This window comes from Urocampus carinirostris, chromosome 11 (genome assembly GCF_059441175.1).
Source record: "Urocampus carinirostris isolate Australia breed hairy pipefish chromosome 11, RoL_Ucar_1.0, whole genome shotgun sequence".
Taxonomy (NCBI): Eukaryota; Metazoa; Chordata; class Actinopteri; order Syngnathiformes; family Syngnathidae; genus Urocampus; species Urocampus carinirostris.
This window is the reverse complement of record NC_142359.1, coordinates 35,902,648-35,927,474: the sequence shown is the minus strand read 5'-3', so window position 1 is coordinate 35,927,474 and position 24,827 is coordinate 35,902,648. Positions and strand designations below refer to the sequence as shown.

The 24,827-nt window shown below is 41.5% G+C and overlaps 1 protein-coding gene across 8 annotated transcripts in view; it reads right to left on the bottom strand.

The window, feature by feature from the left end:
• The window catches only part of gnptab (N-acetylglucosamine-1-phosphate transferase subunits alpha and beta), a 57,329-nt gene extending 41,297 nt beyond the window's left edge, over window positions 1-16,032 (bottom strand). For 6 of the 8 annotated variants that reach the window (XR_015852129.1, XR_015852130.1, XM_088348595.1 and 3 more), the window contains exons 1-7: window positions 15,750-16,032; window positions 14,428-14,513; window positions 11,523-11,642; window positions 8,092-8,142; window positions 7,819-8,021; window positions 6,452-6,516; window positions 6,242-6,376 (exon numbers count right to left, since the gene is read on the bottom strand). Coding sequence is in view for 6 of the 8 variants with exons in the window: in XM_088348595.1 (XP_088204721.1) it covers window positions 6,242-6,376; window positions 6,452-6,516; window positions 7,819-8,021; window positions 8,092-8,142; window positions 11,523-11,642; window positions 14,428-14,513; window positions 15,750-15,911 (822 nt within the window). In the remaining 2 variants the exon portion in view is untranslated. Of the gene's footprint in view, window positions 1-6,241; window positions 6,377-6,451; window positions 6,517-7,818; window positions 8,022-8,091; window positions 8,143-11,522; window positions 11,643-14,427; window positions 14,515-15,224; window positions 15,329-15,727 lie in introns of those variants that run through there. The other 2 variants (XM_088348597.1, XM_088348593.1) reach the window with 2 other exon arrangements.
• Between the last annotated feature and the right edge of the window lie 8,795 nt (window positions 16,033-24,827).

Below are 24,827 nucleotides of genomic sequence, written 5' to 3'. Positions count from 1 at the left end.
CCGCCAGGGCTGCCCTTTGTCACCGATTCTGATCATAACTTTTATGGACAGAATTTCTAGGCGCAGCCTTGGCGGGGATGGAGTCCGGTTTGGGGGCCTCAGCATTGCGTCACTGCTTTTTGCAGATGACGTGGTGCTGTTGGCTTCCTCAGGCCGTGATCTTCAGCTCTCGCTGGAGCGATTCGCAGCAGAGTGTGAAGCGGTCGGGATGGGGATCAGCACCTCCAAGTCCGAGGCCATGGTTCTCAGTCGGAAAAGGGTGGTATGCTCCCTCCGGGTCGGGGAGGAGGTCTTGCCCCAAGTGGAGGAGTTCAAGTATCTTGGGGTCTTGTTCACGAGTGAGGGTAGGATGGAACGGGAGATCGACAGACGGGTCGGTGCAGCGTCTGCCGTCATTCGGACCCTGTACCGGTCCGTCGTGGTGAAGAGGGAGCTGAGCCGAAAGGCAAAGCTCTCGATCTACCGGTCGATTTTCGTTCCTACCCTCACCTATGGTCATGAACTTTGGGTCATGACCGAAAGAACTCGATCCCGGATACAAGTGGCTGAAATGAGTTTCCTCCGCAGGGTGGCTGGGTTCTCCCTTAGAGATAAGGTGAGAAGCTCAGTGATCCGAGTGGGACTCGGTGTAGAGCCACTGCTCCTCCGCGTTGAGAGGAGCCAGTTGAGGTGGCTCGGGCATCTAATAAGGATGCCTCCTGGACGCCTCCCTCGGGAGGTGTTCCGGGCAAGTCCCACCGGCAAGAGGCCCCGGGGGCGGCCCAGGACACGTTGGAGAGACTATGTCTCTCGGCTGGCTTGGGAACGCCTCGGGGTCCCGTCGGATGAGCTGGAGGTGGTGGCTGGGGATAGGGACGTCTGGGCTTCCCTTTTAACGCTGCTGCCCCCGCGACCTGACCTCGGATAAGCGGAAGACAATGGATGGATGGATGGGGTATTTTGACATTTATATTTATTTATTGTAAAAAAAAATCCAGTATCTATTCAAGTTTTTATATACCTTAACACGAGTTTCTACTTAACCTTTTGGTCTAAGTGAAAAAATAGTAATATTTGTTGTGTTGAAATTCTAATGTATTACCTGTAATAGGTTTCAAAGAGTTATTAAAGTTTGATTTGAATTTAAAACAAATATTTTTCGGTTCTTTTTGCATTATTAAAAATGTCTTATTGGCCTCCTACTAATAATTGGTAACAGCCCTAGAAACTTAGTATCAACGATAGAAAAACATTCTAACAATGGAGATGGTTTAACAGCACTCGTGCTACCACCAGCTCTAAATATGGGCCGTCTCTTGCCACCAACTCCTACACCCCTTTGATTCACTAGCACCCTATTTCATAGAATTGGCTTGGCGACACCAGGAAACACCATCAGTCCACAATTCCTTACACCCACCCCTGTGCTTAAAATGGAACAAATAGGCTAGGGGAGGTCACATGCGGGACGGGGCATAAAAATCCTGATGACTTTCCAGTGGCATTGTTCCACTATAAACTGTTGCTCTAATATTACACATCACAATGGTGGCTTAGGTAAGGGCAGTGCTTCCCAATTATTTTTCTTTACTTCTTAAGGTGATCAGACAATATTGGTGTTGACAAAACAACAATTGAACGACATAGGTTGTAACACATCACCTACATCAATGCCAAATCTACGCCTTTCAGCACATTTTTGCTGAAAAAAAAACCTCAAGCATCTTATCAGCGTGATTGGGTTGTAATGTATTTAAGTGACGGTTTAAGTTATTTGGTTTTGTGTTGCCCTCTGCAAAAATTTCAACATAGCAAGAACACTGGTCTTTGCTCGTCTCCCTCTGTGGTTGCACTGAAGTAATACACACGCTTCATCAGACTTCCTTGTCTAAGCTTTAGGGAGGAGACTTTTGTTTGTCTCTTTACCCTGTCCCTCTGTCTCTGCATCCGTGTTAATATTTTTTCACTGGGTCACTTGAGGGCCTGGCTTCACTTTGTGTCTACACTTTATTTTCAATGCTTTTACTCCGTGTTTAATACACTGCGTGTAGGCTAAATGTTAACAAAACACTCTGCCAATGAGAATGACACTGCACCCTACTGTAGTGGAGGTGCAATTGCACTTGGTTCTCGAAAATTAAAAAAAATGAAGTCCCCCAAAGTTAAACGCGCCTGCACCCTCCATGACAGGGCCTAGTGCACTCCAGGAGGGGGCTGCCCCACTATTTGAGAGCCACTGGCTATGGGTGATCATTTCAAGGGTAGTGTGTTAACTCCCAAATTATCTTTTCCCATTGATATTTAATAAATGGAAACCCCACTCTTCTGTCGCACATCCACACAAACAAAAAAGTGATTTATGATTTCATGCTATTGGAAACTGTGCTTCATTTATACTGCACTTAACCCAACTGCAACATGCCTATGGACGGATAAAATTATCATTAATGTTGTGCTGCATTGTTTTTATTATTAATCTAGTGGATGCCTGCAATCCATCAATCAATAAAAAAGGATTATTTCTTTCAAGTCAATCTTTTTTGTAATGAAAAATTACTGAAGCGTGAAGTAGCGAGGGGGGTTAATAATATTAATTAGGCCAAGCTCTAAGCACTACGTTGTCATTTTTTTCCTACCTTTCATCCTCCTTATTAGATGTTTACCCTAGAATGTCATGTCCAATCTCGTTGCATACAATGTTTCACAACATCGATTTTAATGACAAGTAGGGCAATTCAAATTCAATTCAGTTATGTTTTGTGCAAGCCCATTTGTGATAGCAAAATAATATCAAATAATATGCTGTGAAAGTACCTCACTGGCTGGCACGAAATGGCTCCTGCATATGTATTTTTTTGTGTTTGGATAATTTTGCCTAGTAATCCACGCTGATATATGCACATAACCCTATATCCTGCTCGCTACATGACACTTCAGCTCCTTAAAAGATGATGAGACAATCTATGAATAGCCTTGCATTGGGTTACATTCCTTTAAAGCAGAAGTCAGGAACCTATGGCTCGCGAGCCATATATGGCTCTTTTCATGAGTACATCTGGCTCGGAGAGTCAAGACAAGTCATGTTCATTTGTATAGCCCTTAATCTGCTGCACATTTCTCTGTGGCGTTCAAAGGTTGGTTGATCAGATCATGATTTTGGTACATGCAAAGTCCAGATTATTTTGGGCATATTTTCTACAGTTTAAAGTCAGGGTGTCACCAATATACCCTGTTTTGACACTGGATCGTTAAGGAATCTTTTCAATTGAAGTTTACTAAACTATATATGTTCACCGTTGAGATACTTTGATGAAAACCCACAGAACAAACTATCACCCAAAAATGCCAGAAAACCACATAGAGCATTTTGAATGAGTGAGCGGTAGAGGTGGGCAGATCTCTGCACACAGCACTCCCTTAGCTCACCAAGTGCAGTCCGTGCCAAAAGTAAATACGACGATATCCTCATCGTTTGCAGTATTTTGTGACATTTTTACAAAAGAACTTTACTTGCACCTTGTTTTGAAACCATTATTTAGGACAAAAATGACGGTCAAAATGAACCAACACCAGTGGCGTCACCAGACATCAGTCTCACGGAGTGGGTGAGGCATATCAAATGCATGGGGGGCACCACTATTATTATCCCAGTGTTTGTTCTCCACAGCATTTAAGCGCACGGGCGCGCACGGGCACACACAGGCACGCTCGCGCACACGCGCACACGCGCGCACGCACACACCTTCGCAAACGGAGACAAAGACCCTTTGCACTGCGACTTGCATTTTGGCACGTGCACGATTCTTTTGCAACCTGGAAGCTGGGGGTAACAGCTCAATGCTGGGAGGGGCTGCTCTTTTTGCAGGGACAGATGAAGACACTGTGTGCTGTAGGGGGCAGGCGACACTAGTGTCTGCTGACATACACATAATGAATAAGATAGCAAATGCGCTGCCCAGACTGCAGTCAGTACGACTTCAACATTTCTTTTGGGGGGCAGTTTGTCTGTGGGTGGGCACTGCCATCACCAACCCCCCAAATCTAAATATTTTTTTCTTTTATGGCACTCTGGGTCAAAAAGGTTCCCGACCCCTGCTGTAAGGTATGGGGAAGATTTATTTGTGCACGCTTACTCAAGGAAAGCTTCGCATGGAAAAGTGCAATATCGCCACCTGCTGCTTTTTTCTTGTAACACCCATCATGTTTGAGGTCACTGATATTTCAATAAATATTATTGTATTGAATATTTTTGTGTTTGGCCATCCTGGGTGAAAATGGATTATTTAATCGAGTGTTGTTTGTTACTGATGTCTTGATAACATTGACTCCACTTGTCGAGGCCGTGTTTCAATTAAGTGTATTTAAGCTTTACTTATACTTCAACAGTTTTTTTTACTAGAAAGTAATTTTTTTAATGTGAATAATTCATCGTCTGGTTTGACTTCCTCACACATTCCAGCAGTCAAGACGCCTTAATTTTGATATGACACAAAAACGATGTGCTTAACTGTGGGGAAACTACATCCTGTCAAAAGCTTCTCACAAGAGAACAACTATGTGTCTTTTCCTATGCCAGAATTCTGTCATGTTATTAAATTACTGCAGAAGCTTGTTGAGCAAGTTTTATTTTAGCTCAGCAATATTGAAACACGACGCACAGAACATACATACATATTAACAGCTACAACATTTCAGACACAGTCATCTATCAAAGGGAAAAATGGTAAAAAGATTGACGCATTTTCTGTCCACAAGGCGCACTGGGTTGTAAGGCACACCCCAGATAGTCAGTTGATGTATATTGCATAGATAAGGTGTGTCTCGAAATATTGTCAGGTGTGCCGTAAGAAATTATTTGTCCGCCTGTGCGTGAAGTCTAGCACTGGCAGAGTAATTATGTAGTACTCTTCTCTAGCAGCAGCACCAGCAAGTGGCCAATTTCCTTGTGCTTGGAGACAAGTGAATTAGAGATGGTTCACAATTCCGACTAAATATGACTTATAAGCGATATCCTGTGACTTTTGTGCAATCTCCTGTGTGAACGCCACATATCCGCATGCGCAGAAGAGGGCACGTGACGTCACAAACAATGCGCTCAGTGTTTACCGAAGTACTCATGAAAGTTAGTGTACTCTGCATGTTTTTTCTGCATGTTTTTTTTAAATAAAAACTATTTGTGTTTATTTCATTCTGATTCAGACGTTATAATATAGCGTCATTCTTCAATGATAAGAAACACTTGTATTGTGAATACTGTCCTTTTTTCCAATTTTCAGTTGGTGGTGTCCCGTGGGATTTTTTTAATGAAAACAGAAAAGTGACGGTGCTCTAACTACCACTAATTGGGTTTGATTGCCGCTGAAAAACAATGTTTTTGCGATATTGGTCAGCAATGTTTAATCAATTATTGCACAACTAAGGTATCATATGGTAACGCATATCTATAATTACCGTAAGTACAGACGCTACTCCACTTACAAACCAGTCCTGGACGAATGCTTGTGAGTTGAATTTGTTCGTAAGTTGCTCTAGTGCTATATTTTATATGTTTAAGGTTTATATAAGTATGTTAAAGGCTTGTATAAGTAACCTGTATTGTTTTTTAGGAAAAAATAAACATTTTATAAAATAATATGCTCTATAAAAGATAAATGAAGTGAAGATTATCTTACTTGTAGAAGATAGGCTTCAAGAGTTAGGCTACTTCCTCCACCGTGGTAGAAAGTGGGCGATCCAACCATTTTTTCAACCGCATTAATCTTTCTTATTCCACTTTCATTTCAAAAGAAACGGCTCACCTCTTATTTACACAAACCATATTAAATGGATGCACGAGATATTAAACAATAACAACGTCAAAAATCTTAGATACAGTATGTTTACACACGAAATATAAAGTAGAAGCCGGATTTCTTTTTTGGGGTGATTGCTGGGTGACTTCTCACAGCGCCATGCGGCAGAAAGAAGCACAACAGTACTGTCTTCTACTCTGAAAAAGGTGCACACAATACAAAATCCAATTTACAGCAATGTCCTGATATTTTTCGACATCCCGAAAAAAAAAAAAATTCATATCTAACATTTTTTTGTAAATCGAATGGTCGTAAGTAGGGGAGCATTTGTGTTACCAAACAGATCCACTGTATTCTGCGGTATATAAAGCAAACCGGGGTATAAAGTGCGCTTTTAAATTTCTGGCAAAGTTGGGGTTTTTGGGTGCGCCTTATAATCTGGAAAATACAGTACACAGATTTACACTAACCTGTTTTATTTTGTTGGTGACATAAGAGGGCAGCTTTGTTCTTAGCTGCTGGGTCTCCTTAAAGGACCCCGGGAATCCACTGAGGTAGGCCAGCGTCTGCATACGGATCAGACCCGGAGCCTCTTTATCTGTGGTCTGAAGAAAAACAAGGACAAGATGATGGTAGTATGCCTTGACTATCGCAGGTAGGGAAATTAAAGCCATATTTACCAGGTAACATCTAGAAACAGAGAATTTCTTATCTTCTTTGCACACGTCAATGTAGGCTTTCTCAGCTAGAAGGATAAAATATCAGATCATGTTATGTATCTCATCATCCACACGCAATAGAAGTTAGGGCTGCATGATTAATCAAAATCTAATCGATATTGCATTGTGTAATCGAAATTCACTCCGTTTTTTTCAAGGATTTATAGGTCAATGATGGTTTGTTTTCTTTCCCCTTTGTCAATTGACTGATAGAATGTTGGCTAACCAGAATTGCCACAGTTATGGTTTTAACGACGCCGTCCAGTTTGAGGCAAGTTTTAACGACACTAGCCAACAAAGGCAGGGGAAAAGTTTGCAAGAAGCACGTTACGAATTGTTGGGTCATTATGGTGGAATCCCAAAATGCAGCCCCAGGTTTACAAACGACCGAGCAACGCTACAGCTAGTAGCTTTAGCAGCTCATTACATAGTAAAGACTCTGAGGAAAGTCAGAAGAGCGCAAAGAAATGGTGAGCACCAGCCGGTGCTTCGTGGATTGTTAGCACATCAGTGAGGCGATGTCGGAAGAGAAAGCAATAGCAATGCTGCTGGTCTGGCCTACTGCTAAAGCTAGGCTAACAACTATCACAAGCCACCCCTGCCATGCCTTGGTAGTCCCAAACGCCAGATCCATTACCCATGAAAAAAAATGACCTGGAGCTACAACTCGTGGGAAACCGTTATATTTGTAACTCTTGCATTTTAAATCATTGCAGAGACCTTGCTGAAGTCACGGTTACCTGATGCTAGCATGCAGCTAGACAACTGCTCTATAAAATCGCTCTGTAATGTCAATCTTGCCCTGCTATGGGTGGACATGTTTCGAACCAGAAGAAGAGGCTTAGCGTCCAAGTTAGAGTTGTTGTTTACCGGTACAAAAGGCACAGAGGATTAAGACTTGACTGGATTAAGTGATTTGGAGTGAAGCTGATTGTTTAATAAGCAAGTTCTTTATACTTTGAGTTTTTTTTAAATATTTCTTATCATGTTACATTTCTTACTGACATTTCCTATTAGCGTGTCCAAGCAATACACGTTCGTGTAACGTACTGTACCATATTGTGGTCTTCATTTTATTTATTTTTTTAAATTGTTTTTGGGGTGTTGGTGTTAATTAAAATAATTTCCCCCAAGAATGTGACTTATGCTCCAGATGCCAGTTTTCTATGTTTTTTCCTTCTAAATTCTTCATTTTCGAGCTTGTGCAATTTATAGTCTGGAGCGACTTATAGCCCGAAAAATACGATTTTTGCCAAAGAAATATTTTTGCCAAAATCGTGCAGCCCTAATAGAAGTGGATCGCCGCTTATCAAAGAATTTAGACCCACCGTCAGCCTGGGAATCAAACACCAGCACTGTGGCGGCTGTTGATGGGTGGACGGGTTTGCGGAGTTGTAGCAGTTCTTTGGCGGCCGCAAGAGAAGGCGAGACCGACGGCAAATCCTGGAGCGTTTTGTTGGCAAACAGGGCGGGCTCCAGCGCTAGCATGGGCGCTACAATGCAATGCGACAGCAAGCATTCTGCTTTGGCCCTGGAAAAGTTCACCGCAGTGGTCAGAGCAAAATACGCTTGCGCAAAAAAATTGTGATATTTGGTATTACCTGACTTTCGGTTCTTCTGTTGGCTCACTTGCATTTTTTCCCAGACGCTCTCTATGTGTATGAGAAAAACAAAACATTAGGAGATAATCACCGTTGTTGAACTGGAGCTTAGAGAACAGAGCATGCACTTTGCACGTAACAATGGGTTTCTACTTTTGAGCTAGAGGTGAGATGTTAGGCCCAAGTTGAGTCAGACACAAATTTTGGCCAGAGACGGGCCTAAAATCTCAAATATTACGTTCAGATTGGTCGAGCTTCTCTCCCGCTGACTTTTTATATCCTCCCCCAGTCATGGTTCTTCCTTGACTCACTACTTGTCAAGTCATGTTTATTTGTATAACCCTCCCTCTTAAAGTGTCGTGTTAGGGTTTTAGGGAGGTATGGCTGCTTTGGTTTATGGCCCAAATTTTGACCTGTCAATGACGGACAAACGTAATTTTCTCCCATCAACTCCGTCAATGATGGAAAATTGTCGGTTAATGTAATCTCTGCAGATACAGAAATATAAAATATGAAAATGTTTATAGTCTTGTTTTAAGTTGGATTTTGTTACCAAGGACAGGCTTTATTTGTTAAATCAAAAGTCACCACTCCTCCCCACAAATAAAATGTAGAATTTATTTATTTATGTGCTTCGGGCTCGGTCCTGCAAATCAAGTTCACCACTGCAGCGAAAGCGGTTCCAAATCAGGACGAAAGAGCACTCCACCTGGACTCATCTGACGTGAGGAAGACCCTGAGAAGGGTCAACACAAGGAAGGCTCCAGGCCCGGACAACATTCCGGGGCGGGTACTTAGGGAGTGCGCCGATCAGCTGGCTTGTGTACTAACAGACATTTTCAACACCTCGCTAGACCAAGCCAAAGTACCATCATGCTTCAAATTTGCCAACATCATCCCAGTGCCAAAGAAACCCCAGATCTTATCATTCAACGATTACCGGCCCGTTGCACTGACTCCTATCATAATGAAGTGCTTTGAGAGACTGGTTAAAGAGCACATCACCTCCAGTCTCCCCTCCTCATTCGACCCCTTTCAGTTTGCCTACAGGACAAACCGCTCCACCAGGGATGCCATCTCCTCTGCGCTTCACCTGAGCCTGACACATCTACAGGAGAAGAACACCCATGTGCGGATGCTGTTCCTGGACTTCAGTTCAGCATTCAACACCATCATCCCACAACATCTGGTAGACAAAATGAGACTCCTGGGTTTCAACACCCCCCTGCGGAACTGGCTGCTGGACTTCCTCTGCGACAGACCCCAATCAGTGCGGATAGGTCAGAACAGTTCAGATGTCATCTACCTCAGCACGGGCTCCCCCCAAGGCTGCGTCCTAAGCCCCTTGCTGTTCACCTTGATGACACACGACTGCGTCCCTAGGTCCGCCACAAACCACATCGTGAAGTATGCTGACGACACGACAATGGTGGGCCTCATCAGGGATGACAACGACCTAGCCTACAGAGAGGAGGTGGAGCAGTTGGTGGGCTGGTGCAGGGACAACAGCCTGGTCCTGAATGTTGACAAAACTAAAGAGATCATTGTCGACTTTAGGAAAAACCAGCCCAACCATGCCCCACTTTGCATCAACAACAAGGCTGTGGAGGTTGTCAGCAGTATCAAGTTCCTAGGGGTGCACATTACAAACAAACTCACCTGGTCCGTGAACACTGCATCACTGGTTAAGAGGGCACAGCAGCGCCTGTACTTCCTGCGGAGGATGAGGAGAGCCCACCTGCCCCCACCCTCCCTCATCACATTCTACAGGGGCACCATAGAGAGTATCCTGACCAGCTGTATCTCTGTGTGGTGTGGAGGCTGCAGCGCTACCGACTGGGGTAGTGTGAGGAGGGTAACGAGGACAGCAGAGAAAATAATCGGGACTACACTTCCCTCCATTCAGGACATTGGCCAGAAGCGCTGCCTATCCCATGCTAAGAACATTACCGGGGACCCCTCTCACCCCCATCATGGACTGTTCACTCTGCTAGCCTCTGGGAAGAGGTTCTGCAGTGTGCGGTGCAGGACCACCAGGCTCCGCAATAGTCTAGTCCCCCTGGCCATTAGACTGTTAAATGGTCAATCTAACATATAGTTAACTTAAATCTAAACGGCTGCTAATCTGACTTTTTGCACTACTGGCAGTTTTTTATAGCTTGCCACTCATTGCACATTGCTCTCTGCACTATGGTAATTACAGCGTTATTGTTACAGTGTTAATGTTACTGTGTACCTGACTTGTTAACCTGACTGCCCATTTTGCACATCTGGTTAGCTACTCTTCTTGCACTATCGGCACTATGGTAAAATACTATACGTAGCCAAAATACAATACAACTTTATTTATATCTGTACATTCAAGGAAACTGTGGGGGTCAGATGCATCGACATTTCGTTCTGTATACACGTGTACTAGAATGACAATAAAGTAGATCTGAATCTGAATCTGAAATCTGATCGGGCATGGGGTAGGTCGGGCTATATCACCCGCAGGCCTGGATTTTTTTAGGCCCAATTTTACCTTTACTTTGACCCGAGTGTGTTTAACATGTTTCTTCCTCCTTGACCCTGGTTAAATTTTTTGGTTTGTTCGTATTTGGCTGCTGCTGCTGATTTTAACCACGATAAGGAATCCGTACTTTTTCATGGGTTGTTGAAGCAAATACATTTTACATTACAATAAACTTGAAATGTAAGATATGGCCATGCTGTATAGCAACAGCAGGACATTGAGCCCAGGAACGTTTCAAGAGACATTGCAATATAAAGGACAAAAAAAGAGATTTTAAAAAATGAGTAAAAACAGGAAAATTATCCTAATTTTGATTCATTTAATATTATTAATGGCTCCAAAACATTGTACATTGTCTATCACTAAAAAAAGAATCTGAATCAGTCCCTTAAAGCCCAACAATTCGTGTTCCAAAATACCAATATTCAGTAGAGACTAAAGATATTAAGGGGATTGGGAAATGCAGGGAACACGCCAACAGGCATGCCGCTTGACTGTCCATTCTATGGTGTCTCACAAAATTCTATGAGAAACACTGAAGTGTGATTATGTACTGTACTGTGAAACCAACTAAATGAATCCACAAAATGTGAGTAATGCAACAAAATACACTGTTTGTCGTGGAAAAGTGGATGTAAATCTTGCTTGCGAGCTGTGCAGCTTTGTCCAATCACACGCAACCAAATTTGGTAAAATCTGAAAAATAAACTAGTTTTTGGAACCCCAACATAATTTAGCTGGATCTTACTCTGTGTGAAAAGGGTTTGGTTTTCACACGCATGACTAATGTTGCTGACACTCTTGTGTGAATCTTCAGACGAATGGAAAATTAGAGGTATGGTTTGTCACATCCCTTAAAGCCACACGCTTTTCATATTTTCGAAGCAATAAAAACAATCAGTCTGGGTCACAATACCTCAGAGCTCTCTGTTCCTCCGCCAATTGCTCCCTCACAGCCTTCAGCTCCCTCAGGAGAGCGACATCAGTGCCATTCACCCACGTGTACACAACATCGATAGGCATAGGCAAGCAGAGTCTACAAGGAATATAAAGGAAGCTCAGTCTTCAGACAGCGCAAAGTACCATATTTTCTGGACTGTAAGGCAAACCCAAAAACCCAGAAATTTGAATATGTGCCTCAATCTACTAGGATGGCAATGGTAAGAGCTACGGCTGCACCATTAACCGAAATCTAATTGATATCGCGATGTGACGAAGTGTGGTTGTGTCATCGCAAGACACTGCTGCTTTTTCAAGGATTTATAGTTCTGTTTGTTATTTTACTGAGTGTTTTCCAACTAGAATTGTCACAATTCAGGTTTAAACAGCGCCAGACAATCAGAGGCACGTTTTAATGGAACCAGCCTATAAAGGGGAGGCAAAGTTTGCATGCAGTGTGTGCGCGACTGTGATAGGCTGGTCAGTCAAACAGCCAATTCATGGCCACCAGAAACAACACGACAGCTCGTAGCTTTAGCGCCTTGTTATATTAAAAATAATTTCATCCATTCAAACGAACTCTGAGAAAAGTCAGAAGCGCGCAAAGAAATGCTCATAATCAGAGATTGCTATGAGGATTGTTATTGCGTCCATGAATAATTTGAGGCGGCGTCGGAAGGGAATGGTAACAGCTGGACTAACAACTCTTAAGCCACCACTGCCGAACGTGGCTCGTCACCAACGCCAGATCCATTACCCATGAAATGGATGACCTGGAGCTAGAATTTGTAGGAAACTGATACATTCGTGACTCAAACTGAAGTTGGGGATACCCGATGCTAGCGTGCAGCTAGCCAGCCGCTCAAATCCCTTTCTTGCACTGAGTGGAGAACCCCAATTTTGTCCAATATTGTTGTACTTATGTATAATGACAATAAAGACCATCTATTCAGGGATCAGAATGGAGATTTTTATTTTCAGCTGAAATAGCCAGGGTCCAGGGGCCGCAGGCCCCGGCTAGGTCCTGGGCGGAGCCCGGTGGGGGGCTCAGGGGGGCAAACCCACCCGAAGCCAACGGCATTTATCTTATTTGCTATGTAAAAATTGCACTAGAATGAATTAAATCCAACAAAACAGAAACCATGTATTTTTTTTCAGTTTTAAGATGTTTAAAACAATTGGGGGATTACAATGTTACAACCATCACTATTGTTGTTGTGTTTTGATGATGAAGATGGACCTTGTATTTAGCTACTAATCAACAATATATATGAAAATATATACATTAATAACCATTCATCATTAATTTGAAAATAGAATGCACAAACTGAACATGCTTAAAGAAAATACATGTCAGTCTGTGACAGTCTTCTCCAGCCATGATCACTTACATTTATTCTTGATTCCTTTATCAATCTCGGAGACAAAAGCCTCGTCTTCTTTTCTTAGTATTTTCATATTTACTTTTTCAAACACTCATTTCACCGTTTGAAAAGACCGGAAGGAGCGCCATGTTTGAGAAAGCCAATGCTCTGAACAAAAGCTCCGCTGATTGGTTATCAGCGAACCTATCGACCAATGGTAGGAGTCGAACTATTTGTTGTGTGTTATAGATCTAATGCGCTGCGCTTCTTTTTGCCGATTTTTCTCGCGATCTCTAACTGCTAACTTGGGGTGATGAAACAGTCACGTATCATACCTCACCCCCCCAAAATATTTTCTCATCGAATTTAGACAATTTACGGGAATGACCTTTGGGGTTCAAAAACAGCGGAAATCCGCGGATCCGCGGAAAATTCTGATCCCTATTTATTCAACGGAAATTCTGTTTTTATTTCTTGATCTATAGTTGTTGTTTGTTACAGTTGTATACTCCCAGTCAGTAATAGCGTCATCTCTAGGTAAGTTTGCATGTCACGATGTTTAAGTTCTCCCAAAAACAAATTTAAGACAGAACATGCACTTTTCTTTTAAACTCAAAAATCACATTTAAATTGCCATACAAGTCTGTATGAAAAATCGCAATTGTTTTTTTTTTTCTAAAATTGCAAATTGTAGAGCACCCAATCCTAACCACATGGATGGTTGACCACAATAGCATATTATTGAATGCAACAGGAATAGAACCAGGACTGCGGCAGGGAGAGCACCAAATCCTATCCACTAGACTACTAGGAGTTTAAGCGACACAAGAAAAGGCATTATGTCGTTGTCACACTATTTTTAATCACCAAATATGTTTCACTTTTTCTCATCACAAACTAAGCATTGTAGATGCCAAATATTTTCAATATGTCCGGCCATGAGTCTTTTTAATATATTTTAGGACGACTGGATTACTTTCCATTATGCTGTGCTCTTCATTCAGTTCATAACAACGGAATTACTTTTCACAAAGCCTTTCTCATCATTCAATTTACAACAACCGAATTACTTTTCACAATACCTTTCTCATCATTCAGTTCAGAGTTTTGTGTGCTTCATAAAAAGACTTCTGCAGCTGTACCACGGACCGGTTTAATGTCTGACAATATAGTCGCGGCCCGGCCCAATAACAAAATCAACAATTTGGTACCGTGACTAAAAATGGTGTGACGACGAGAGAAGACTTTGTCTTTTCATGTGTTGTTTGTATCCCTAGTGGTGTAGTGGATAGGATCCGGCGTACTCCACGCAGCAATCTGTGTTCAATGCCCATTGCATTCATATGGCACTTTTTATTATGTGCAACCTAAGCCCTTGGGGTAGTTCTAATTCCATGCGGTTTATTGTCCAGTTGACCTTGTATTTGAAAAAAAAAATCACATAAGTCTATTTTTGGGAGGGTGTGCCTTATAATACAGTGCGGCTTATAGTACGGAAAAGAAACATAATTTTCTCACCTGCTTTGAAATGATTTGCCACCCAAGTTGTCTCTGTAGGAATCAAACAGCACATGGTACTGGTCTCGGCTCCACTCAACCACAACCTGAAAGGAGAGAGCAAATGTTGTGAAATTGTTATGATTCCCTGTGTGTCCCGATTCAACTTTTTTAACTTCCAATACAACGGCGATCTAACAGCCCGGGGTGTTTTGTCCAAGAAGAATATTACCCGACCCAATATTAGCAGAAGCTTTACATGCCGATATTGTTTTTACAGAACTAGATCGGTGCAGTTTGTTATAAAAACAATCCTGTTTCATCAGTATCATTCAGAATTTCATTATCAACCTTAATTTGGTCTGCGCCTCTCAAATTTGGGTTATCCATGGTCAGTTCAAAAATCAGATCGCTAAAGACTAAGAGTTCTTTTGATCAATTATCTGAATGCAACAACCAGAAATCTGATCAAATATAAGATTGTTTAGAAGGCTGATTCCAGACCGATATCTGATATTAGGAACTACATTCCCCCATTTCCTCCTTAACGCTTTCTTATCGACAGGTTAGTTCTATGTTGCTCGTTAAAGGTGGGTGCGGCATAAGAAAACGTATTGCTGCAATCATGAATTTAAGCCAGGGGATGGAGGCAGAGTTACACATTATTTGCGTGCAAGTGCATAGCATTTATTAGACGCGTTCGATTAAACTTCCATTTTTCTTTTCGGAGGGGGGTTGTTCCACACCAAATGGGCCTAATAAAATAAAATATTGAAAAAGGATAGGTGCAATGGAAAATAAAGCATAAGGGCTCTTACAACTGAGTTTGATATTGTTGACGTATACTTAATAAACATTTAACGTTCAACTTTTTAAGGACACTTAAAGTTTAAGGCGGCAGAGTTACACACGATTTGCGTGCAAGTGCTAAGGCTTAAACTAAGCACCCCACATTAACTATTGCAACAAAGTTCAACTTAAGGCGACGTCAGAATGGTCACGTACTGCATCCAATTTCGTCATTGTGATAGTAGCCTGACATAGCCAATATAGACTCATACGGCATGCGTTGTATTCATTATAATGCATAAAAAGCCTTTTATTTCTTTGCAGCTCCGGGCAAATATATTTTTTGGGTCCAATATGGCGCTTTCAGTATTTAGGATTGTCCACCCTAAGACTAAAACAACTAAAGGAAGGCACACAACTTCATGCTTGGTTATTCTATGCATGAATTTATTTTTATTTTGAATCTGAACAGCTGCCGAGAATAGACAACTAGAAAAAAAACAAATGTGTGATGAAATGCTAATCGTGTAAACAAATACACGGAGGCGCCTTACCTCCCCGAACTGGAAGGCAGACACAATCATAAGGACGATGCCTCCGAAGCAAAGGTAGAGCCCATAGCGGTGGGACAGACATGTGTACGTCTGCCTCTGAAGCAACTTCAGCACCGAGTTGACGACTACCATGGCTCTCCTGGGCCAACCATAGCGCCGCATTCATTCGACCCCAACGGGTTTAAACAATTCACTCGTCAAAAGAAAATTATAAGCGAGTCGGAATTGTCAGCTGACTATTTGCACACATGACGGCCATTCGTGTCGACTCTTCTTCGATGGCATTTCCGATAACCCTCATTCGAATGTTGCTGCAGACTAGCGGTGGGGAGGTATAACGGCAACAATTATTTGAATTGACTTTATTATTATTGATAACAACGAAGTAAACATTGTTCGAAACGAGATCCAAAACATATTTACAACGTAGTATTTATATCAGTGTTTTTCAACCCTTTTCGAACCAAGGTACACTTTTATTTATAAAAAAGTTCCGAGGCACCCTGTCCGTAGAAAATGTTTGAAAATGAAGTTATGTCAAATGTTTAAAAAAATAAGAAAATAATACTTAAAACTAAAAAATAATTATTTGCTTTATTTATGTTTTTATTTTTGCAGTCCAATCTCAAACCGCTTTGTTAAACAAATTAAGTTATTAAATGTACTGTGCTACCTCATGAGCAGATAATTAGTATATAAAAACTAGATAACAATCTACTGTCACCTACTGACATGAATGACTATTACAGTTACTCGTCTGAAGATCGTAAAAATACTGAATAATGGTCTGATTTTTTTGGAAAGATAAAATTGGGCAAATTCCAGCTGCACACAAGATAAGGACTCACGGCACACTGGTTGAAAAACATTGATTTAGATACTGGCCTAAGTAATAAAACCCATGATAAGGTCTCCGTACTATACGCAATATTGTGATTGAAATAGAACAGTGAATCGGTACAATAGTGCAATAACATTTAGCAGCAATAGTCCATCCACTATCTGTCAAGATTGCCGATTGAGAGCACCTGCGACGGCTTGATTGGCGCCAACAGCCCGGACAGCTGATTGGCTGTCACTCTCTTTTTAAACCCCCGGCTTCCTGTTGGAAGCCGTCAGATCGTTGCGAACTGTTGCTTTCTAGCCTTTTCGTCCAACTCCGTTTTTGCCCAGCCTTTTTCTGCCTGATCTTTGTCAATGACCTGTTTCCGGACCTGATTTCGCCCCGTTCTGCTTGCCTCCTGCCACCGACCTTGATTACGAACTCGATATCGCCTTTAATCTCCAGTCCCGGCCAACGGCTTGCCATTCCCGCCTGTCTCTGTCCCTCCTCGCCCGACACGGAAGTGTCACTCCTTGCTCCTGTTGTCCGTCAGCCATCGGATCGTGGAAGAAAGCCTTACTTTCCCTCTTTTTTCAATAAAAAATGGAGAAAACGAGCGCTATTGGGTCCTGTGTCCGTTTCTGGTCTGTGACACTATCTTTTGCTAATCTTGTCACTGATGCAGCAGCCTCAGCAGGAAAGACCAAACAGTCTCTGCAGCATGTCCTGGGTCGTCCCCAGGGCGTTCTGCCAGTGTGACATGCCCAAACCACCTCATTTAGCTTCTCTTAATGCGTAGGAAGGAGCAGCAGCTATCGGGAGACCGAGCTTCTCACCCGAGATCTAACGTAGAACCCAGCCACCCTCCGAAGGAAACTAATTTCAGCTGCTTGTATCTTGTTCTTACCAATTGTGACCATAGGTGAGGGTTGCAACACCGATAGACCTGTAAATCGAGATCTTTGCCCTTCGGCTCAGCTCCTTCTGCCCAAATAATTTTGTCGATCTCCCGATTTTAGCAGCTAGAAAATCCCCCCAAAATAAGTCACAAGATTTATATTTTTACAGTTTTGTGCAATAACAATTAGCAGAAACAACAACAAAAAAGCAAGACAATTTGCAAGGAGTTGCAAGTTTGACTCAGTTTTGTGCACTTGTTTGGGGGTGTGAAGGCTCTGCGGAAGAAGCTGTCCCTGAGGCTGCTTGTACTTATATTAAGGAACCTCCTGTAGCGCTAGAAGGTAACAGGTCAAAAAGGTAGTGGCCGTGGTGGGAAGAGTATGTTATAATGGCTATGGTATCACAAGCTGGCAATGTCCTCCCAACTGTGCAGAGATTAGTTAATGAAATTTTGGGCTGTGTTGATTACTGTCACCATGTCTCCTGTCCACTATCAGCATACCACACGGTGACACCGTATACCACAAAGCTCTCCACTGTGGCTTTGTGCAGGGACACCAGGAGCTTCTTCCTGAAAATCTTCAGGTAGTGGAGTCACTGCAGGGCCTTCCCAAACACAGCCTTGGTGTTACCGGACCAGGAGAGGTCATCAGAGAAGTGCACACGCAGGATTTGTTTGCTTGTGCAAAACATTGTGTTGACTTGAGCAAAGTTTTTCAACCAGTGTGCCTTGTACAGATCAATGGTTCACACCTGGTCTGAATTCAGCATCCACTGAATTATAATGCACAACCCAAATCAAAAACAAAATTTAAGAAATGGCTTCCTTCTTGCCACTCTTCCATAAAGGCCGGTATGTGTGCAGTATACGTCTGATTTTTGTCCTATGGACAGATACTCCCACCTCAGCTGTAGACCTCTGCAGTTCATCCAGAGTGATCATGAGCCTTTTGGCTGCATCTCTGATCTGTTTTCTCCTTGTATGAGCTGAAAGTTTAGGGAGACGGCCTGATCTTGGTAGATTTGCAGTGGTCCGATACTCTTTCCATTTCAATATTATTGCTTGCACAGTGCTTCTTGGGATGTTTAAAGCTTGGGAAATCTTTTTGTATCCAAATACAGTTTTAAACTTCTCCATGACAGTATCTCGGACCTGCCTGGTGTGTTCCTCGTTCTTCATGATGCTCTCTGCGCTTTAAACAGACCTCTGAGACTATCACAGTGCAGGTGCATTTATACAGAGACTTGATTACGCACAGTTGGATTCCATTTATCATCGTTAGTCCTTTAGATCAACATTGAATCATTCAGAGATCCTCACTGAACTTCTGGACAGAGTTTGCTGCACTGAAAGTAAAGGGTCTGAATTATTTTGCACCCCCACTTTTGTTTTTTTTTATATGTTAAAAAAGTTTAAAATATCAAATTAAGTGTGTTCCACTTCATGATTGTGTCCCACTAATTGTTGATGCTTCACAAGAAATTACAGTTTTATATTTTGATGTTTGATGTCTGAAATGTGGCAAAAGGTCACAAAGTTCAAGGGGGCAAAATAGTTTCGCAAGCCACTGTATGTAGGTATATATATATATATATATATATATATATATATATATATATATATATATAATTTAGATATGAGGGATTGATGTCATGTATTTTGTAGTATATTTTGTTGTGTATTTTGTTGTGGATTTTTTTCATCTATTTTGTCATGCATTTTGCCATAAGAAAATGTTATTTAAATGAGGAAGTGGCCCTGTAGAATGGATTAACTTTTCACCTGTCTATCAGTAATGCCTGCTCTGCAGTTGCCTGGGGGAAGAAAGGAATTGCAGTTGATTTTTGTACTCATCGGTCAACCAATAGGTGAAAAGCTCAGTGAGCTCGACCTGCTCCCTTATTTAAATAACATTTTGTTGTGACAAAACACACAACAAAATACATGAAAAAATAAATGAAAAATACACACAAATATAATTGTCAAAATGCACGACAAAATGAATGACAAAACAAATGACAAAACAAATGAAAAAAAATATAAATATATGATTAAATTCTATCCTTGCTACATATTTAGGTATTATGAGATATATTTATGTCTTCAGTGGTTTACGTGGCATATATTTGAAGGTATTTATTTATCTATAATATCGTTCAAAAGTTTGGGGTCGCTTAAAAATGTCCTGTTTTTTTAAGGAAACACATTGGTTTTTTTTTGTTTGTTTTTCAATAAAAATGAAACTAATGTGAAATACACCCCTATATAGCTTTAACAAAGTAAATGATAATTTTAGCTGCAAATGGCTGGTTCTTATTGCAATATCTTCATAGGGGTATTGAGGCCAATTTCCAGCAAGCAGCACTCCTGTGTTCTAAAAGTACATTGTGTTTTATAATGACTTCAGTAGGCTGATAGGTGACTAGAAAACCGTTTTGCAATTATGTTAGCACATCTGACACAGCTTAGCTGATTACCTTATGTGCGGTCCCTTCTCAAGGTTTCTTCATTTTCCTCATTCTGAGGTTTTGAACTTTTCCTTGCCCTCATGTGGGTTTTAGATCAAAGAATGCTGTAATAATAATCTGTAATTTGTACTAGTCTTCTGTCTGTGCAGCCCTTTGAGACTTCTTGTGATTAAGGGCTATACAAATAAACATGACTTGACTTGACTAGAGAAGCTATAAAACTGATCTACTTTTGAGCCAGAAGAGTATCTACAGTACAATATCACATTTGTGGGTGTGATTCAGTCTTCAAAATGGCTAGAAAAAAAATCATTCATATCAAACTCGATGGTTGATTCTTGCTCTAAGAAATGAAGCCTGTTCCATGCAAAAAATTGCCAAGATCTGAAGATCTCTTACAACGGTGTGTACTTCTCCCTCAGAGAACTGCACAAACAAAATAGAAAAAGAAGTGGGAGGGCCTGCTGAACAACCAATCAAGAGAACAAGTACAGTACACTAGAGTCTCTAGTTAGAGAAATATGTGCCCTACAGGTCTTCAATTAGCAGCTTGGTTAAATAATACCCGAGAAACAGCAGTGTCAACTTCTGCAGTAAAAAGTCCACCCCAAGATGCTGGCCTCTAAGGCAGAGTGGCAAAGAAAAAGCCATAACTGAGACTGGTTAACAAAAGGAAGAGATTGATATGGGTAAAAGAATAAAGACATTGCACAACATATTTGTTGAATAAAAGTGTGACATTTTCCTGGAAATTACAAAATTGTCTGGGTGGCTACAAACTTTTGCACAGTAATGTACACATGTACTTATACATATGGCAGATTGGTCCTCCATATCAGTCCTGCATAGTATTCAGTGAATTGTCAGTGTCCAAACTATGTTTGTTAGGGACCACATTTGATCTTATTGTGAGTTTGTTGGTTTGTTTCTTTTTTAATTTCTGTCTATAATAATGGGTCCCAAGAAAGTTTGTGAGAAGAGGAAGGAAAAGTGGAAACAATGATAACCACGATCACATTGAAGAAGAAAATGATTGAAAATACAAAAATGGTGTAAGTCAAGTCAAGTCACGTTTATTTGTATAGCCCTTAATCCCAAAGAGTCTCAAAGGGCTGCACAGATCAGAGATTATTGCAAACTACAAACTATTATGACACAATTTTACACCATATCTAAAACCTACATGAGAGCAAATAATACACATATTAATATAGATTATTTATATGCTATAGAGTATAAGTGAGTTTTAAGCTTAGATTTAAACATTTCCACTGAGGTTACAGATCGAATCTCAGGGGGAAGAGCATTCCACAGCAGCAGGGCCCGGATGGAGAACGCTCTCGAACCTGCGTATCTCTTCTTGGCTCTTGGGATCACCGGTAGACCAGCGTCCCCGGAGAGGAGGCTCCGGACCGGAACATAGGGGGAAATTAAATCTGAAAGATATGAGGGAGCAAGTCCATGCATGATTTTGTATAATACCAACAGAACCTTAAAATCACATCTTAAGCTAACAGGGAGCCAATGAAGGTTAGCTAAAATAGGGGTAATGTGATCAAACTTTCTTGTCTTAGTTAAAAGCCTCGCTGCAGCATTTTGTACCAGCTGAAGGCTCTTGATTTTGGACTTCGGGAGACCGGATAGATCACTACAGTAATCGAGACGGGAAGTAACAAACGCGTGAATTATAATCTCCGCATCTGACTGAGACAGCATAGGACGAATTCTAGCAATGTTGCGAAGATGGAAAAAACCTGTTCTAGTAATATTCTTCACGTGTGTTTGAAAGGACCTACATTTTTAACTGAGTCACTCTGGGTAATATTACATTTGTCAATGTTCAGAGCAGTTTTTGAGAACAGGTCACGGCATTCACATGGACCAATAACTAACATTTTGGTCTTTTCAGAGTTAAGGCGCAAGAAGTTGAGTGACATTCACTCTTTTATCTTAGTGAGGCAGGCCTCCAAATTTCCACAATTTAGTGTGGCAGATTCCTCCATCAGAAGATATAGTTGAGTGTCATCTGCGTAGCAATGGAAACTGATATTATACTTGCGAATAATGTCACCTAATGGAAGTATGTAAATGCTGAAAAGAAGGGGGGCAAGTAGTGAACCCTGTGGAACACCACAGGTAACACTAAAGGGCTCAGATGTCATTTCACCATATTTAACACAGTGCGTCCTATCTGAGAGGTAGGATCTGAACCATAAGAGGACGGTTCCTGAGAGACAAAGATATTACGGTCCACAGTGTCAAAAGCAGCACTAAGGTCCAGAAGCAGCGAGAGTGTTGAAGCGCCGGAGTCCATTCCCAGCAGAAGATCATTGGTTACCTTAATCAGGGCTGTCTCAGTAGAGTGGTTAGCCCTGAATCCTGATTGCATTGATTCAAAAAGATTGTTCTCGGATATGAAATCATTTGGCTGCTGTGCCACAACTTTTTCAAGTACTTTAGAAAGAAACGGTAGGTTTGACACAGGTCTATAAATACATAAGCTTTCTAGATCAAGGTTGGGTCGTTTCAGTGTAGGTTTAATAACAACGGACTTAAAAGCCATTGGAACTACACTTGAGGAGAGTGATAGGTTAATAATATTTAGAACTGAATGTCCAAGGACCCCAAAAATACCTTTATTCAGCGAACCCGGGCAAGTAGTCAGTTCGGCCGTATTCACCACCTGTTTAAGATAATCGGGTGACAGAACACTAAATTGGGAAAAATTCCCTGGACAGCCACCATGTCGCACATCTATAGATTTCAGCCCATTAATATGTCCCGTATGCGTTGAATCTTCTTATTAAAGAAGACCATAAAGTCATGGGCTGAATGGGTAGAACTATCTGGGATATTCTGTTGCCTTGTTAGCGATGCTACAGTGACGAAAAGGATTTTGGGGTTATTCTTTTGTGCCGCAATTACCTTTGAAAAATAGGCTGATTTTGCAGAGGCAAGGACTGCTGTATACTTTAGTAAGTTGTCACACCAGGTTTGACGGAAAACCTCAAGTTTGGTAGCGCGCCATTTTCTTTCAGACTTCCTGCATTCTTGTTTAAGCGATCTAATTTAATCAGTAAACCAAGGCGTGAGTCTTTTCGGTCGTGATTGTCGCTTCACCAGCACGAACAAGACGGAGACTCCAGTAAAAACAGGGGTTGGAGACTACGCGCTACAATAACAGCCGAATCATTGACATACACTGCTCACTCGATATGGAGTTTCTAGCGGTATCGTGCAGACACTTCTATCTACCGGGAGAGCTAACTGTGGTCATTGTGCTTGCTGTTTATGCTAACGTTAGCATAGCGCTAAATCTCCTGCCCGCTGCTATCAATAAACAGCAGCTTGCACACCCCAACGGAGCTTTTATCGTTGCCGGCGACTTTAATCGGGCATGTTTATGGACTGTACCCCCCAAATCCATTCAATACGTGGACTGAGCAATTCGGGAAAATACACTGGACTGTGTGTACTGTAAGATCAAACATCCAGTTCGATCCACCGTTTCTGTTTGTCCCTCACCCCCTCGTCACCTGAGTGGAGCCCCATGCAAGATATCACCTCATGGGGTCTCAATGATTCTGAGAAAGGTGAGGAATCAGCCCGGAACTACACGACAGGAGTTGGTCAATGACCTGAAAAGAACTGGGACCACCGTTTCCAAGGTTACTGTAGGTAAAACATTAAGACATCATGATTTGAAATCATGCATGGCACAAAAGGTTCCCCTGTTTAAACCAGCACATGTCAAGGCCCGTCTTAAGTTTGCATATGACCATTTGGATGATACAGAGGAGTCATGGGAGAAATTTTTGTGGTCAGATGAGACCAAAATAAAACTTTTTGGTCATAATTCCACTAAGCGTGTTTGGAGGAAGAATGAAGAGGACAACCCAAAGAACACCACCCCAACTGTGAAGCATGGGGTGGTAGCATCAAGCATCATAAATTGGGGGTGTTTTTCTCCACATGGTACAGGGCGAGTGCACTGGATTGAAGAGAGGATCGTGTCTTGTGAGATTTTTGGGAACAACCTCCTACCCTCAGTCAGAGTATTGAAGATGGGTCGTGGCTGGGTCTTCCAACACAATACCGACCCGAAGCACACAGACAGGAAAACCAAGGAGTGGCTCCGTAAGAAGCATATCAAAGTTCTAGCACGGTCCAGCCAGTCTCCAAACCTGAACTCAATCCAAAATCTTTAGAGGGAGCTCAAACTCTGTGTTTCTCAGCGTCAGCCCAGAAACCTGATTGAACTAAAGAAGATCTGGGTGGAGGAGTGAGCGAAGATCCCTCCTGTAGTGTGTGCCAACCTGATGAAAAGCTACAGGAAACGTTTGACCTCTTTAATAGCAAAAAAGCTACTGTACCAGATATTAACATTCATTTTCTCAGGTGTTCAAACTACTTTTTTGCAGCTATATCACACAAGTAAATTGTTAAAAAAATCATGCATTGCGATTTCAGGATTTTTCTTTTTAGTTTATCTCTAACAGTGGACATGCACCTACGATGAAAATTTCATACTTGTCCATTTTCCGATAAATGAAACTTAAACTATATATGTTTTAATCTACTTTAAAATTAAATGTAATTTGTTGTTGATTGAACAAACGGTTGTTTAAAGAAATCAATACATAAGACATTGCTAGTTACAGGTACATTTTTTTTACCAAGTACTTTTTTTAATGACTACAGAGCTTTTTACTTGTACTTGATTCCTATTATTCTGAAGCAACAGTACTTTTAATTCAGTAAAATCTTTAGCTACTCTACCCACCTCTAACCGGTACATTGATTGAAAAACACTTAGCAAGTGTATATATTTCCCTTTAAAAATACTGAAAATTGTAGCAAACTAGAGCCTGAGGCACAGCACCACA